This window comes from Zeugodacus cucurbitae, chromosome 5 (assembly GCF_028554725.1).
Source record: "Zeugodacus cucurbitae isolate PBARC_wt_2022May chromosome 5, idZeuCucr1.2, whole genome shotgun sequence".
Taxonomy (NCBI): Eukaryota; Metazoa; Arthropoda; class Insecta; order Diptera; family Tephritidae; genus Zeugodacus; species Zeugodacus cucurbitae.
The window spans coordinates 64,777,040-64,791,904 of record NC_071670.1 but is presented as its reverse complement, the minus strand read 5'-3'; the positions used below and the strand labels follow the sequence as shown (position 1 = coordinate 64,791,904).

General features: G+C 34.8%; 1 protein-coding gene across 1 annotated transcript in view; it reads left to right on the top strand.

The window, feature by feature from the left end:
- Positions 1-5,188: 5,188 nt before the first annotated feature.
- LOC105213833 (glutamate receptor-interacting protein 2) overlaps positions 5,189-14,865 on the top strand; it is a 48,197-nt gene continuing 38,520 nt past the window's right edge. The window contains exon 1 of the mRNA XM_029041387.2: positions 5,189-6,469. Within this exon, the coding sequence (XP_028897220.2) occupies positions 6,346-6,469 (124 nt within the window). The 5' untranslated portion in view covers positions 5,189-6,345. The remainder of the gene's footprint in view (positions 6,470-14,865) is intronic.

Below are 14,865 nucleotides of genomic sequence, written 5' to 3'. Positions count from 1 at the left end.
GCATGAAAGTTGCCGTCTATTGCCACTATTCGAGTCATGAAGAACTTCGAGCTATAGAAATTCAAGTTATGAAAGTCCCACTGTAATCATTTTATAGAATTCAGCTCTTCGGGTATCAAAATGATCATGATTCAAATAGAATGTTTGAAACATTTTTATACCCTAAAGAGGGTATATTAAGTTTGTCACGATGTTTGTAACACCCAGAAGGAAGCGTCGGAGGCCCTATAAAGTATATATATAAATGATCAGTATGTTGAACTGAGTCGATTTAGCCATGTCCGTCTGTCTGTATATATACGAACTGGTCTTTCAGGGTATATTAGCTTCGGTACAGCCGAAGTTAACGTTTTTTCTTGTCACTATTGTCTTCAGAAAGTTTGAGCTATGAATATTATACTACTAGTCAAAAAGCTTAGGCTATTATAAGTATTAAGGTTTTTGACATTGGAGGATTGGAGATATTACTATTTAGAACAATTTGTATAATATATATTTTTCAGTAAATAATATTTGGAGTACTCACAATGAATCTTCTGTTTTTGTTGTGTTCTTTAGACTTATAGGTTATCGTTGGTTTAAATTTTCTAAAAAAAAAATAAAAATAAATAATTTTAATTTAAAAAAAATATTTATTGAAACCTGCTAATTTCATACTTATTTATATACAATTTAGATATATTTAAATATTAATGGAGTATTAAGATATCTAATCGAAAACCTTTGATGGTTGAACTTTTGTAAAATTTATGACATGTCATGTCCATAGATGCCAAAAGACCAAACAGAGATCACACACATACAATTTTAATGCTAATAAATTTAAAGCAGACTGGATTTATTTTTATAAGGAAAGATAAAAAATATATAAAACAAAATGATGCCACCCACGCACAGCTATGGTGTTATACTAAATATGTGGTGCTATGTTATGCAGTGCTATGATATGTAGTTCTATTCTATGCTATGCCATGTAATCTTAAGCATGCGACGACAATCAATTTGGCAGATACTTATTGCTTAGCTACAATATAAGTATGTAAGTATGCGTTTATGTATCTCTGTTGCCAGCATCCGGCGGATGTTTCGTCAGTGACACTCGATTTTTATAAGCATATTTATGTATATGCATATCTCATACTTTCATTCGCTTTGAAATCAGCCAAATAGGCTTTGTGGCTATAAGAGATTTATAAAATTTACTTACATACAACTCATATATAGATACACAGTAGTGCATAGCAGTATGCTGCCTTCTCGTTACGCACGCTTGGCACATAAATTTTCTGCAATGTCTGCCGAATGAATGGGCTAAGCACACACATAAACCATATTTACGCATTAATCTGTATGTTTGTATGTTTGGCTCAGTATAAGTATATACATTTATGTTTTACAAAGTTAATCACTTCTGCTTTGAAGTGCAGCAGCGTGGAGATTTATGAATTTTTTTCTTCTTTGAAATTAATTGCAAACTACTCTGCCCACTATGGATTACTATGTTTAATCTGGTTTTCTAGTTTTATATACCAAACATCTCCCATCAGACCTTCTAAGACATACCTACATACTTATAAACATACATATTTACATAAAGATTTGGTAGCTCGAGCAAATATCAATTTCACTTGCCAAAAAGTGAGTGTGTGTCTTTTTTTGCTAGTCCATTGAACCACATTAAATTGTCTGCCAAGCAAATGTTTTATATCGCCGTTTCGGTTGTTGTCAATGCAACTCTGTGTTTTTTGGCCAAATGTGTCTTTTATGCTTTTATGAAGACCACAACGGACTGCTCGTCAATTCTTTGGACATTTTGGTGTTTCTTTTGATTTCTTCAAGACATTACACACATACACTTATATATACATTTATAGAATACATACAAATATACAAATGTATCTAACGGTATGTGTGAGGCATTTCTTGTGTGTATTTTTAAGCTGAAACAACAAGTAATGACATTAGGCATTTAAGCCCCAAGTAATTAAGTATGTTTCTATTTTATTTTGTTTCTTTTAGAACTCTTGCATCTCGCTGATCGCCATTGTTTGAAGGTCTTTATCAGTGCAGACATATTTTATGTTCGCTTCTTAAAATTCGAATGTATCTGTATATAGGTCAGAGTGGGACGGACATGCTGTGGTATTTCAAATATTTTTACTACAAAATACATATATTTAAAAGAAATACAGATGAGATTTTGGTGCGTTTATTGGAAAATGGATTTAGAAATCATGCCGAAAATTAAATATATTTATTATTACTTTATTTTTATATTTTAATATTAGATGAGGTATTTTCAAATTTTCAAGTTATCTCCAAGTATTTATTTATCCAAAAAATATTTTTACGTTACAATCATATTCAGTAATCAATTGAAACAGGGCACTAGTTGGTCAATAGACATGTAAAAAGGTGGGTAGATTCATATGGAGACTCTTTGTGAAATTGAAATAGTATACTAGGGTATTCCTAAAAATGTTCGAACAAATGTTTTCATCTGCCCTTCCCTGAAATACAGTGAAACCTCTTTTGGACGGACCGTCGAGCAATATTTGTCCGCTCAAGGGAGATGTCCGTTAGAAGAGGTTTTATGTATTTGATAATTTTACTTTTTTAAGGTAAATAATTCTTTAAAAATTTAACAAATTCATTTAATTAGGTATTTAAAATTTTGCGTTTGAATAAGTAATATAAAATTGTCATGGTATAATGTTCCATGATCTCCCAAGCTCTTCAAACTACAATAGCCTCTTTCAACATGTTGCTAAAAACATGTTGCCTCAAATATGTTTCTCAAAAATATGTTGCTAGTGAGTACAGCTGTTCGGCATTTCCTGCGCCACACACACACACATGCACAGCTTATTCTCTCTCCCATACACGTACACTCTTTGTAGGAAAAGCCATCAGCCGGTTGTTAAGCTCATCGACGCTGGCAGCATGCCATAAAATGCCGCTGAACGCGATGAGAAAACAATTGAACAGTTGCCGGCATTTCTGACATAACCCAGTAAGCTATTAGCTGTGCTTGATGGAGACTTTGACCTATTTTTAAAATATTTAGTTTTTCATATGTTGTAAATATATTAACATTTTGTGCTAGAAATAGATCCCAACCCACTCGGTGTATTGCATAACTTCTTTAAATCCACTCGAAACAAAGTAGGATAATTATGTAAAAGAGGTTAATTTGAAAATTTTCTTTGTAATTTTGATCCATCCAAAACTGTCGTAATATAATTATTTTATGTGTAAAACGTCAGAGGGGCTGTAAGTCCACTTTTTAAGAAAAAAAAAATTGATTTTAAGTTGCAAAGCAAGTAGTTTAAATAATACTTTTGTCCAACTTTTTTAGTTCAAATAGAAGATAATTTAATACTGAAGCTAGATCACTTTGGTGTTTTTCGATTGGACATATATTTTCGTTTTCTAACACTTGTGAAAATGAAAATTCGAGAAAACGCGCCTTAAAGTTTTCGGTGAGCATTCGCACCTGCTCGACGCTCGAAAATATGTCGAATTGGTCTCTGGAATTTTAACGACATATTTAAATCGATATTTTGAAGCCTGTAAAGCAGACTACTGTCTTAAATAGTTGTAGGTATTCAAATTTTTATTGAAATAATAAATTTTGTTATAGAATACCATTCAATTGGACAACACATTTTTTACATCTTCTAAAGTCTAAGAAGCGCAAGGAATGTTTGACATTATTATCGAATTATAATCGGTATATACATATATTGTAAAGTATTTCGAACAAAATTTAAATATTTTCCAAAAAACTTCTTTCGATAATTTAAAAGAATTAACTTTGAAGGACTAAGCGACAAAAAATCTTATTTCAAATAAATTATAACTGACCTTCTGATATTTTTTCATTTAAACGAGGAACGAGTAAAACTAATCCTCAACTGGAATTCAAAATAGTGTTGCGCAAAACTGTTTTTTGTGAGTCCTTAGGATACACAATGTTCAGCAGTACTTTGTTCCTTCATATCCACATGAAAAGTGTGTACTTTAATAAAAGCAGGATATGTCATCAATGTAAGAATATTTTCTAACAATTATTTTATAAAAATCTTGCTATAATGTTTAGTTTGTTTATAAAAGATTAAGATTCGAACCGAAGCGCCCTCAAAGTTAAAGAAATAAATTTAAAATTTTACAAAACTGTTGGAGCTAACAGAACATTATAAGAATGATGATTGTCCTAGATCCTTTCAATACTTGAGGAAGGTGAATTTTTGATACTCATCTTGAAGATGGACAAAATGGAAAGCATTTAAGCATTCAAGAGTACGCCCAGAGAACGCATCCATATATTGCTGTTGTAGAACGTCGGATAATTCATACTGATTTAACCTACATATTGTAAAGAGACTGCTTTAGTAGACATTAGTTGCAACCCGGAATTCGAAATTGCTTATACATAAAGACTTGATGCAATTTCCTCATCTACTTATCACAAGACTGAGAATGAAACCTCTCGGTATAACTTTGACGAAACAGGTGGATTGGCTGTAATAATTTAGACGTCTCTCAAAATTTGTTATAGGATTAAAGTGCTTCGGCGATATAACTATAAGTGTCTATTTTGGGATTCATACTTAAAAATCTTTTGGCCCATTATTCTGGGAACACACCTCGTATGGAATGGGCTTCACTATTCAACTTATGCATATGAAAAATAGTAACGATTTTTTTGAAATTGAGTATTCTAAGCTCTTTAAATTTAAAATATTTCTGTTCTTATTGTTCACTGGGTATGAATACGTCTCCCCAAAGCAGTGCGGTAAGCGCCAAAGTTGCACGAAATTCACTGCGACAGCGGACGCGCGCTCCCAGCAACAGTTGGAAAACACCCAAGTGCGTGTGTGTCAATGCTGTCGCAGCAAAGGAGAGCGCTGCAGTCACCCGAATTGGTGGATGCGTTGGCTGCGCTGGCTATGGCCGGCCAAAGCGCTGCAGCACAGATTCATTCTGAAGTTATAACTCGTGGTGCACGGTTGATTTTAACGGAAGCGAATGCAAACGGTGGTGGCGATAATACAACGCTACTTGCGTTATATATATAAACGAGTACATACATATATATATGAAATATATTTTTTAATTTAACGCGTGAACTGACGATCAATCTGAAGTGTGTGTGAAATTGATGAGCATAACAAACCGATACATACATACATACATACATACAAGTGCGTATTGATGGAAAGTGCAAGTGTTTGTGCAATTTTGTTGTTGTTGTTATTGCGTTTTGGCCAAATGGACACAGTGTGTGGGTTTTTAGGCTTGAAAACTTGGCAAAATTCGAATTTTATTTTATGCCTAATGTAGTAAATGGGTGAAACTCATATGCCTCATATGTGATATACATATATGTATGTATTAGTGATATATACATATGTCTGTATGTACGAAAAAATAATATTCGTGAAGTGTCTTATGTCTGGTGTGTGTTTTCGCGTTTGAGGAAACTGTGCGCGTTCACTTTTCAATTTTCCCCCACTTTCAATGCGGTGTTGTTGCTGCTGTTGCTGTCAACATTGTTGTTGTTGTTATTTTTTTTCTCAACTATAATTGCTGTTTTGGCTACGCAATTCTCCACAACATTTATTTTACTTAACGAAAGTAGTTTCTGTGTTGTTGTTGTGATTTCGTTTTGGAGGTCTGCGTGCGCTTGTAGGCAGCCGCCTTGCTCGCGCGGCAGTCAGTGCGCCAAACAGCGCCCATTCACCCAACCGACTGCGCGACCGATTCTTCGCCGCGTTTAAGTTTAAAAATAGTTTTCGTAAACTCGCGCCGCATACGCACGAGCCAAGGGGAAAATCTTGTGAAAAACTTGTGTATAATGTAGAAGTGTCTAAAGAAGTGGAAGAAGAAGCAGTAGCAGCAGCAATAGCGTAGAACGTGAAACGAACGAGAAAAGTACTTTATGTCTACGAATTCTTGATTTTTTACTACTTCAACTCAGTTTCCACACTATTTTTGTTGTTGTTGTTGTTTTGTGTTTGGATTTTGTCAAAGCGTCGTGACGATTCTTCCATTATTTGTGCTTTTTTTCTCGAATTCATTGTGTATAATACTTTGCAGGTTTTCAGTGCAGTGATTTCCCTCTCAACAACTGTGAAATTTCAAATCAATTTTGAAATAGTTTTTATTTTTTAACTAAAATCAAAACAGTGGAAAAACGAAAATTAAGTGAGATCACAGTGCGTCTTTGTGTGTGTGCGCCATGTTTGCCGTGCATTGAGTGCCATTTTTCCGGTGTTGCATTGAAATTGTGCAAAATATTATAATAAAAAATTTTAATAAATATTGAAATAAACGTGCACAATGAAACTCTGGAAGGCGAAAAAGCCGATTAGTTGCGTACCCGGCAAATCGGCGCTGAAGAATGAGGATAAACTAGATGGCAGCAATAATAGCGGTGGCATACCGTTAACACCGATTGTTTCGGGTGAGTTTGAATATTAGACCTAAATTAGTTTAGACAGATCTGGCATAAACGTTGTAATTTGGGAATAGAATAAACATCCACCTCATCTATAGAAGGTGTGTTCAAATAAAAACGGGTTTTTTCGTTTTTTGAAAAAAAAAAAAAAATGTTTATTCCTTAGTCTAACTTAATGTATATCAAGCTTTAATCCAACCCTCCTTTATGTTTATTGTTTAATAAGATTCATGCCCTGAATTGATCTTCTAATAAGAGAACCAGAGACACTCAAAATGATTTTACTGATTCAAACATTTCGACTTTACGAATCTTACACTAATGTTAATTAACTACATACCAGGTTATTTGAGATAGATCCCATGATATCTTCTAAATATATTCCAATTTTTTATAAATTGCTTTTATATTATGTTTAGTTCCTTGAAGAGCTAGGCGAACTGGTATTTGCAAATAACCGAATTCTGATATTGATGGAGGGGATTTATTGAGGTTTTGAAATTGGAATAGTGGGCATATTTTGAATCAGTGCCAAACATGGATTATAAAAATTACACCGTCTCTTCTTAACAACTATTTACGCGTTTTGTAGTCAATTTATTGTATTTCCTTCTCTTCTGCAACCACCAAATTCTTGGGATCTCACCCTTATGACTTTATCCTATTCTCAGACTTTCACTTAATGCTATATAATGGAAATTAGTAAGAAATAAGAAATAATTGCCAAGATTGAAACCAATTTGTAGCAATTTCCACAAAAAAGGGATAAAGAAGTGGAAACATGTTTCGTCGAAAAAAGACCTTTTTTCATCAGTTTTTTTAGAAAAAATTATTATTACTTATTATTATATGAAAGTTTGAAGGATACTTAAAAAAAGTTTTATCGAAAAATAGCGAGGAATAACGGATTTATTGTCGATCTCTGCAGGCACCTCGAAAATAAGTTTTTGTGCGGTGACCAGCCTACAGCATCACTGGATCATCCGAAACCAAAAAATCAAAATGCTTTCTTTAGTTTATTAGTTTATTTTTCAATTGACGTCGAGTTTTTTTAATTTTTCAATTTTTGGTACCATTTTCAAGTCAAAATGACGATTTTAGACGAAAAAATTGACCAATTTGTTATTGTAAAATTGTTAGTAATTAAAATGTTTGGAAAAACTCGACGTCATTCGAGAGCTATCTTTATGTAGAATATTTGTCCAAAATTTCAAAACAATCGATGCAGTAGTTTTTCCTGAAAAAAAATTGTCAAACCTTACCCCCCACCCCTTAAAGAAAACCTTGTCTAATAAAAAACTCGAAATGCTTCAAAGAAATGTGTGTTTTGTAACGATAGGAATTTATTAGCTTGCTTGATAGTTCTCCTGATATGAACCAAATCAGTAAACCTCTTTCACTGGCTTCCAAATACCTTTTAAATAAAATCTGACCATTAAATGACTTTGGATCATATATATTGTGCAATATAACTATGGTAAATGTACAATATTACAAATTATAATAGATTTGGTAACGATTTGAGATCAACATATTCATAATAATTGATCATTAAAGGCGTAAATGATGATGTGGATATGAAAAAACTCGCGAAAACAAATACTATGGGTTCTCCATGAAATCAAGTTATATATATTCCACATGGATAAGGGTCTATAAAGCAGTATCATGTTTCTATACTTCTTCTATGCGAAAGAATTTATGGTCTAGTTTAGCCTCTACTAGTCTCTTAGTCTTCCGTTGTAATTTGGATTTTTATAAGACTGACTTTATGTTTTCAATTTAGAAAGGAGAAGGTTTACACGTCTATGATTTATAATGAAGCTAGACTCATCGAGATAGTCCATGCAATCTTATATAATATAAAGTATTTCACTGGGGTCAGAGAGTATACCAAAATTAACCACAATCCATACAAAATGTGAGGTCCAATTCTTGAGCTTGACCAGACTGATAGTCTGCAAAACAACGCTCTATGGAGTCACTACCGGAGCGTGATTTTTTAATTATTCTCAAAATATATATAATATAAAATATATATATATATATATATATAATATAATAATATTGCCTTTTATACTATCTATTTACAAGTCTCTGGGAAAAAACTTTATATTTTCTATATCAGCACATATTTTTTGAGAAATCTTTGTTTCCCTGAAATGATACTAATACAGATTGTACAATAATTAAGACTTTTAAAACACGAGCAATGATTGTGTAGCAGTGAACTGGTGTAGAAACGTGAGTTGGTTTACGACTGTGCCGCAGAACACAATATATTTTTAGAACTAATATAACTTGGTAGAAAAAAAATAAAAAATCAAAATCATATTATTATTCCTTTGAAAAGGTTATAAAACATATTCTTAAATCTAATATTGTATGAAAAGACCATGAAAATAGTTATATAATCTGTGTTGCGATCTATTTTGAAAACACTAAAATTAAATGTGTCATTTACGGGGTAACAAGACTGAGTCATTACTTGAAATAATTGCTTCTCGTTTCATTGATTTCTAATTGTAGAGAGTACAGCCTTTTATTCGTATATACCGGCCTAAATTTCTTTAGTTTACAATAACACTAAATTTTGGACAAAAAACACTAGCTGCTGCTTTTATAGAGTACATTGAACTTTATCGCGCTACAAATTCACTAAATGTACTCCCCCCAAAAACTTGTAAAAAAAAATATTATTTTGTAATCCAATACTCAAAACAAAATGTGCAATGACCCAGTGTCGCCATGTATTACATGTAAATATGTATGTTTGTATGTTGTGCCTGACTCCAAAACCCTTTTTCAATATGTACATTGATAGATAGACACTCGCTTGTAATCATAAATAACACTTCATCCCAACAACAACATTGTGCACACCTTTCAACGATTATCGTCTATTTGTTTTGATTTGACTGTTAGTGGCTAAAATTTCACTGACACCCCCGAAAATTGGAGTTTCAAGTGACAAGCACAAACAAATATACATACAATATATATACGTATAAGGTAACGGTTAAGGGGGTGTGTAATTTTAATAAAAATGCATTTTTGTTGCACTTCAAAATTGAGTCGCTTCACTCTGTGTGTGTGTGTTTGTAAGTGTCTCTATTCACTTGAATGTGTCAATCTTTGTCATGTCAGAGTTATTGTTGTTGTTGTAATTTTCTTCTGATTCACAGTTGTCATTATTGAAGTGTATGAGCAAACAAGCGACATCTGGCCTCCGCCAGCCACATTTATGGCGATCGGCCACTGCCAATATAACTGCCATTCCGGCTCATCTGTGTGTGGGTGCTCCACTGTTGGCGACAATGTTGCTGTTATGTTCAAATGCGTGCATAAAAGTAAATAGCGCTCAGCTGGCGTTGTCACACGCATTTTATACAAATTTATCGCATGCAATAATTGAACTTAAAAATTTTGTCGCATGCGATATTTTTGTGCTTGGATTTTATGTTGGTGCTTTTAATTTCTTACATTGTTTTGTAGAAACGAAGTTCAATAGATCGATCGTTTGCTTTTCATGGTACTTTCCGCTTGAATTGCTTTTGTTGTTGCTACAATCATTCATACAAAGTTACTCTAACTGCGTCGTAGTTTTTAGTTGCTGTTTTCTACTATTTCTTTTGACTTTCTGTTTTTGTTGTCAATTATTCTGCTACAAATTTAAACATTTGAAGTCAGCTTGTTGGATGATCGCATCGATCGCTTTGTTCCATGCCATAAAGCTAATATTCGATTTTCCCCAATATCGCACTCGCCGAGCCAGAGAGCTTGTGTGCCGCCTACCGCTCGCGCTTTCAGCTCACATTTGACGTTTTTTGTTGTTATTGTCAGTAGCTTAATTGCAAATGGTTTGCCGCCTCCGCGTTCGATTTGTATCTGCTAAATGTCAACGTATTGCCTTTGTTGTTGTTATGTGTATGTGCGATCCCATTCGGGGCTATTTACTCGAGTTATCTGCCATTGTCCGCCCATTAAGTGCGTTTGCAGCTGAATTTTTATGAAATAATTGTGGGAAATTCTTGAATGGCTTTACAAACACTTTTTCCAAGAACTTTTTATTTGGTCATATGCTTTGTTTCGTTGGTCATTCGAACACATTACTATAGTTTATATGAATAAGAGTGTGTGATCTCTTTGAATTATAGCAAGTTTTATCTGTATTTTCCGGTAATAATATGATTGTAGTGATTGTAATTTGATCTCTGATGTTATTCTGAAAGTTGAAACACTTGTATGATCCTAAATTGTTGGAATAACAACAAGGTTCTCACTTTAAATGGGAAGAAAGGTTTCGTGAGGAATTTACCGAAGATGTAAGTGCATATTATTTGGATTCAAAGATCTACAGATTTCAGTAAAGTTTGTTAGATTGTAAAAAATTTTGTGAGTATTGCATCTAATAAAAATATATGTAGACCCCTAAATCTAAAGAGTTTCCAGTATAGGTAGAGATCTCTAACATCTAACTTCTGCTAAATATATATATAGTTATGTTAAAACCAAAACAATCAAGCAAAGTTGTGGTAATGTTAGCGACGACCCTCGACTTCAAATCGATTTATTTTTAGTCAGAAACAAGTCTTGCTGCACCCATGCCTGAGTCTTTTCCAAAAGGAACATCGAGTATAGTTGGCATCTCTCTTTGGCAACTTACGTCATCGCCTAGATTTGCTTTTATTTGAGATCGACACTGAAACATTCGTTTCGAGGAAACCATATATAAGCCGATTTAGGCCTTAGAAAAGAAATTCTTGGGCTAAAGTTCATTTCAGGTTAAAGAAGTCGCACGATAGTGAGTCACCTTGAAGGTACAATCTTCTACAAGAGTGTACAGCTTCTGGCGTACGCCGATGATATTGATATCATCGGAAGCAACAACCGCGCCGTTTGTTCTGCTTTTTCCCGCATGGATAAGGAGGCGAAGCGAATGGGTCTGGAGGTGAATGAGGACAAGACGAAATATCTCCTGTCATCAAACAAACAGTCGGCGCATTCGCGTCTTGGCTCCCACGTCACTGTTGACAGTCATAACTTCGAGGTCGTAGATAATTTCGTATACCTGGGAACCAGCATCAACAACACGAACAATGTCAGCCTCGAAATCCAGCGCAGAATAACTCTTGCCAACAGGTGCTACTTTGGACTGAGTAGGCAATTGAACAGTAAAGTCCTCTCTCGACGAACCAAAATCAAGCTCTACAAGTCACTTATCATTCCCGTCCTGCTTTACGGTGCAGAAGCTTGGACGATGTCAACATCAGATGAGACGACACTAGGAGTTTTCGAGAGGAAAATTTTGCGCAAGATTTATGGTCCTCAGAACATTGGCAACGGCGAATACCGCAGACGATGGAACGATGAGTTGTACGAGTTATACGACGACATTGACATAGTTCAGCGAATAAAAAGACAGCGGCTACGCTGGCTAGGTCATGTTGTCCGAATGGACGAAAACACTCCAGCCCTGAAAGTGTTCGATGCAGTACCCGCCGGAGGAAGCCGAGGAAGGGGAAGGCCTCCACTCCGTTGGAGGGACCAGGTGGAGAGCGACCTGGTTACACTTGGGATCTCCAACTGGCGCCGAACTGCAAAGGAGAGAGACAGGTGGCGCACTATCGTCGATTCGGCTATAACCGGCTAAACGGTTGCAACGCCAATCACATACATACAAAGTTCATTTCGACTTAGCTTAAGACTTTTAGTACACGTTATGGTTTAGTTGGGCTTCGGTTGGATCTGAAGTAGTGCTTTCAATAAATTTCCCTTTTTTCGGAGACTTTAGTGATGGCTTTTTGTTCTATCTCTCGACCAAAGGGCCTAAAAATTTAATATAAACTATCAGCAGGGATAAAGGGATGTCCAACTTATTCCAGTGTGAGAGCACCTCAAAATTTGCGTTTTTTATAACATTTTGCATTATTACCAGATCAGACAAAATACTAATTTTTGGGCATTTAAATAAAAATACCCAACATTTATTATTGTTAAAAACTATTATATACTGAATGTTTAATATAAAATAACTTATTTCAATTTCATTTAGCGATAAAATGGTATATTAAAATAGCCGGTTTTCGAAGTTTCAGTAATAAATATGGTCAATTATTAAGTGTCAACTGAAAATAAATCAATTTCTTTTATAATCTTCCATGAAAAATTAGTTTCTCGATGCTGCAATTCACAAAAATATTCTTAAACCACTTTTAAATTACGCGTTTTCATTGATATTTATTGTTTTAAGTTCTTATTAGTGATCTTGCAAGGCGGCTAAAAATGTCTCCATCGCATTATTTTTTTGGCAACATTTCAATCTGGCCTTTCCAGTTTCCCAATTGCGAAACGTCAAAACCTCCTCATCTCGACAAACTGTCAAAGTTTAGGTGGTTTTGACGTTTACAATTGTGCTCTCACTTCCAGTGATATGAGAGTTGTACATCTCTTTATCTCTGCTATCAGCGTCGTCGGACATGAGAGACTGAGACTACTTGTAGTATATTTTTAACGTTGCTCAAGTCTTCCAGTACTCATGGAAGTCAATTTGAAGCGGAGATTGATGTTTAGCAAGAAATTTTCCTCGTTTTTTATACTTCATGGTTTCTGAGGCTTACTGATCTATACTCTGCGTTTCAAATTCCGTCGGACTCTTTCATTTTATTGATAGAAAATATATGTATTGGAAATATAATATTGCTTTAAGAAAGAAAATCAATTGAAAGCTTCCGAACAGATCATTTAAAGAGTTTTGGTTTGTTATAACAATTCCGTCAGCCAAGCGGTCTAACTACATGGAGAGGCTAATTTGGAGAATTTAAAATTCTGGGAGTATGCATTGGAATATTAAATATTCGGAAGAATCAGCATGCATAAATATTTATGCTCATATAATGATTTTCCCCTAATTTAATACATTCATAATTTAGTTAATTAAAGGCACATGCAACTCTGACACAATTTGCAACAAATAATTAGAATTCGATTTGCAATTAAAACCCAACTAATTGTGATTGTCATTTCGTTTTGAGTTAAAATTCTGGCACAGCAGCACATTCTATGCCTATTCAAGGCACTGGGGATGCCACAAAAAGTTTGGCGCTTGTACCAACGAGTGGCGGCGCACAGCGAGCCAGCGTTATTGAGGCTCCTGTTGCTGTGGCTGCTGCTGCGTCCACTGCCACTGTCAACGCGCATTGCAATGCACTTCGCGGGTTCAATGCACAATCGTGTCATCGTCATTTTGAACGTTCGTTGCGCGTTGCTTGTTGCTCGTGGCGCTGTCGCGCTGTTGCAGTCGTCGTTGTCGTCGCCATCATCGTCTGCATTCGCGTTAATTAACACGTGTCCACAATTCAATTTGTAGCAAGGAACAAAAAAAAAACTGGCAACAATAACAAAAAACAAAACAAAAAGTCATTTGGGTGGTGTCTGTGCCGGGAGGTGGCGTGTCGGTGAGAGGCTCTTGGTTGGGTGTCTGCCATCCAAAAAGTTGCTAGAAAGCGGCGCAGAAAGTAAACATAAAATTTATAAAATATATCCCATTTATCTATGTATATGAAAAACAAGTTTCTTTTTTTGCTCCAAATTTAATCGCCCCAACTTTGTTGTCGTTGCCTCCGAAGCTAGGGAAGTCGGACGCTGACGGTGCAAGGCAGCGCAAATTAATCCTACAAATTACATGTAAATCCAGCGCGGAATTATTTCATTATATATAAAAGCATATATATGTACATATGTATATTCTACGGCTGCTGCCTGCTTGAAGCGTTGTCGTTATTTTTAGCGAATGTTGAAATTGTGGAATTCGTCGCCTCATCCACCCTATTTGCAGTAGCGCCAACGGTCTCATCACCATCATCAGCGTCGTCAGCATTATCATCATAATTTCTTCTTTCAGGCAAATCATAATCGTGGCATTATTTTGACATTTTCTTTTCATTTGGTTTTCATATCTCGCGGTACAATTGGTAGTGCACTGAATACACATATATAATGCAGTATAAACGACAGACTGTTCTATTGGTTGCCGGTTTTTCAATTATTTTCGACTATTTTGGTATTATTTTACTGGAGCTACATTTTGGAATATCAAAGATTAGTTCACAGTAGGAAATAGCCAGAAACAAAAATTTCCTAAAAAGTCCGGACGTATAACCAATATTGGATCACCATAGATCAGTACAAATTAAACAAAATCTTGAAATAGTCCTTAAGAGACTGCATTGTATAATCCAGAATTGTAAATTATGAATGATGGTGTTAAACCACTTAAGGATCATGGCAATTTAAATATGATTTAAAATGAAATCTGAAAGATTCAACGCACATAAACTCGAAATATTTATTCAATGTAAGATTTACTTAGATTAAGGCATAAATTAAGGGGTTAGGGGTTG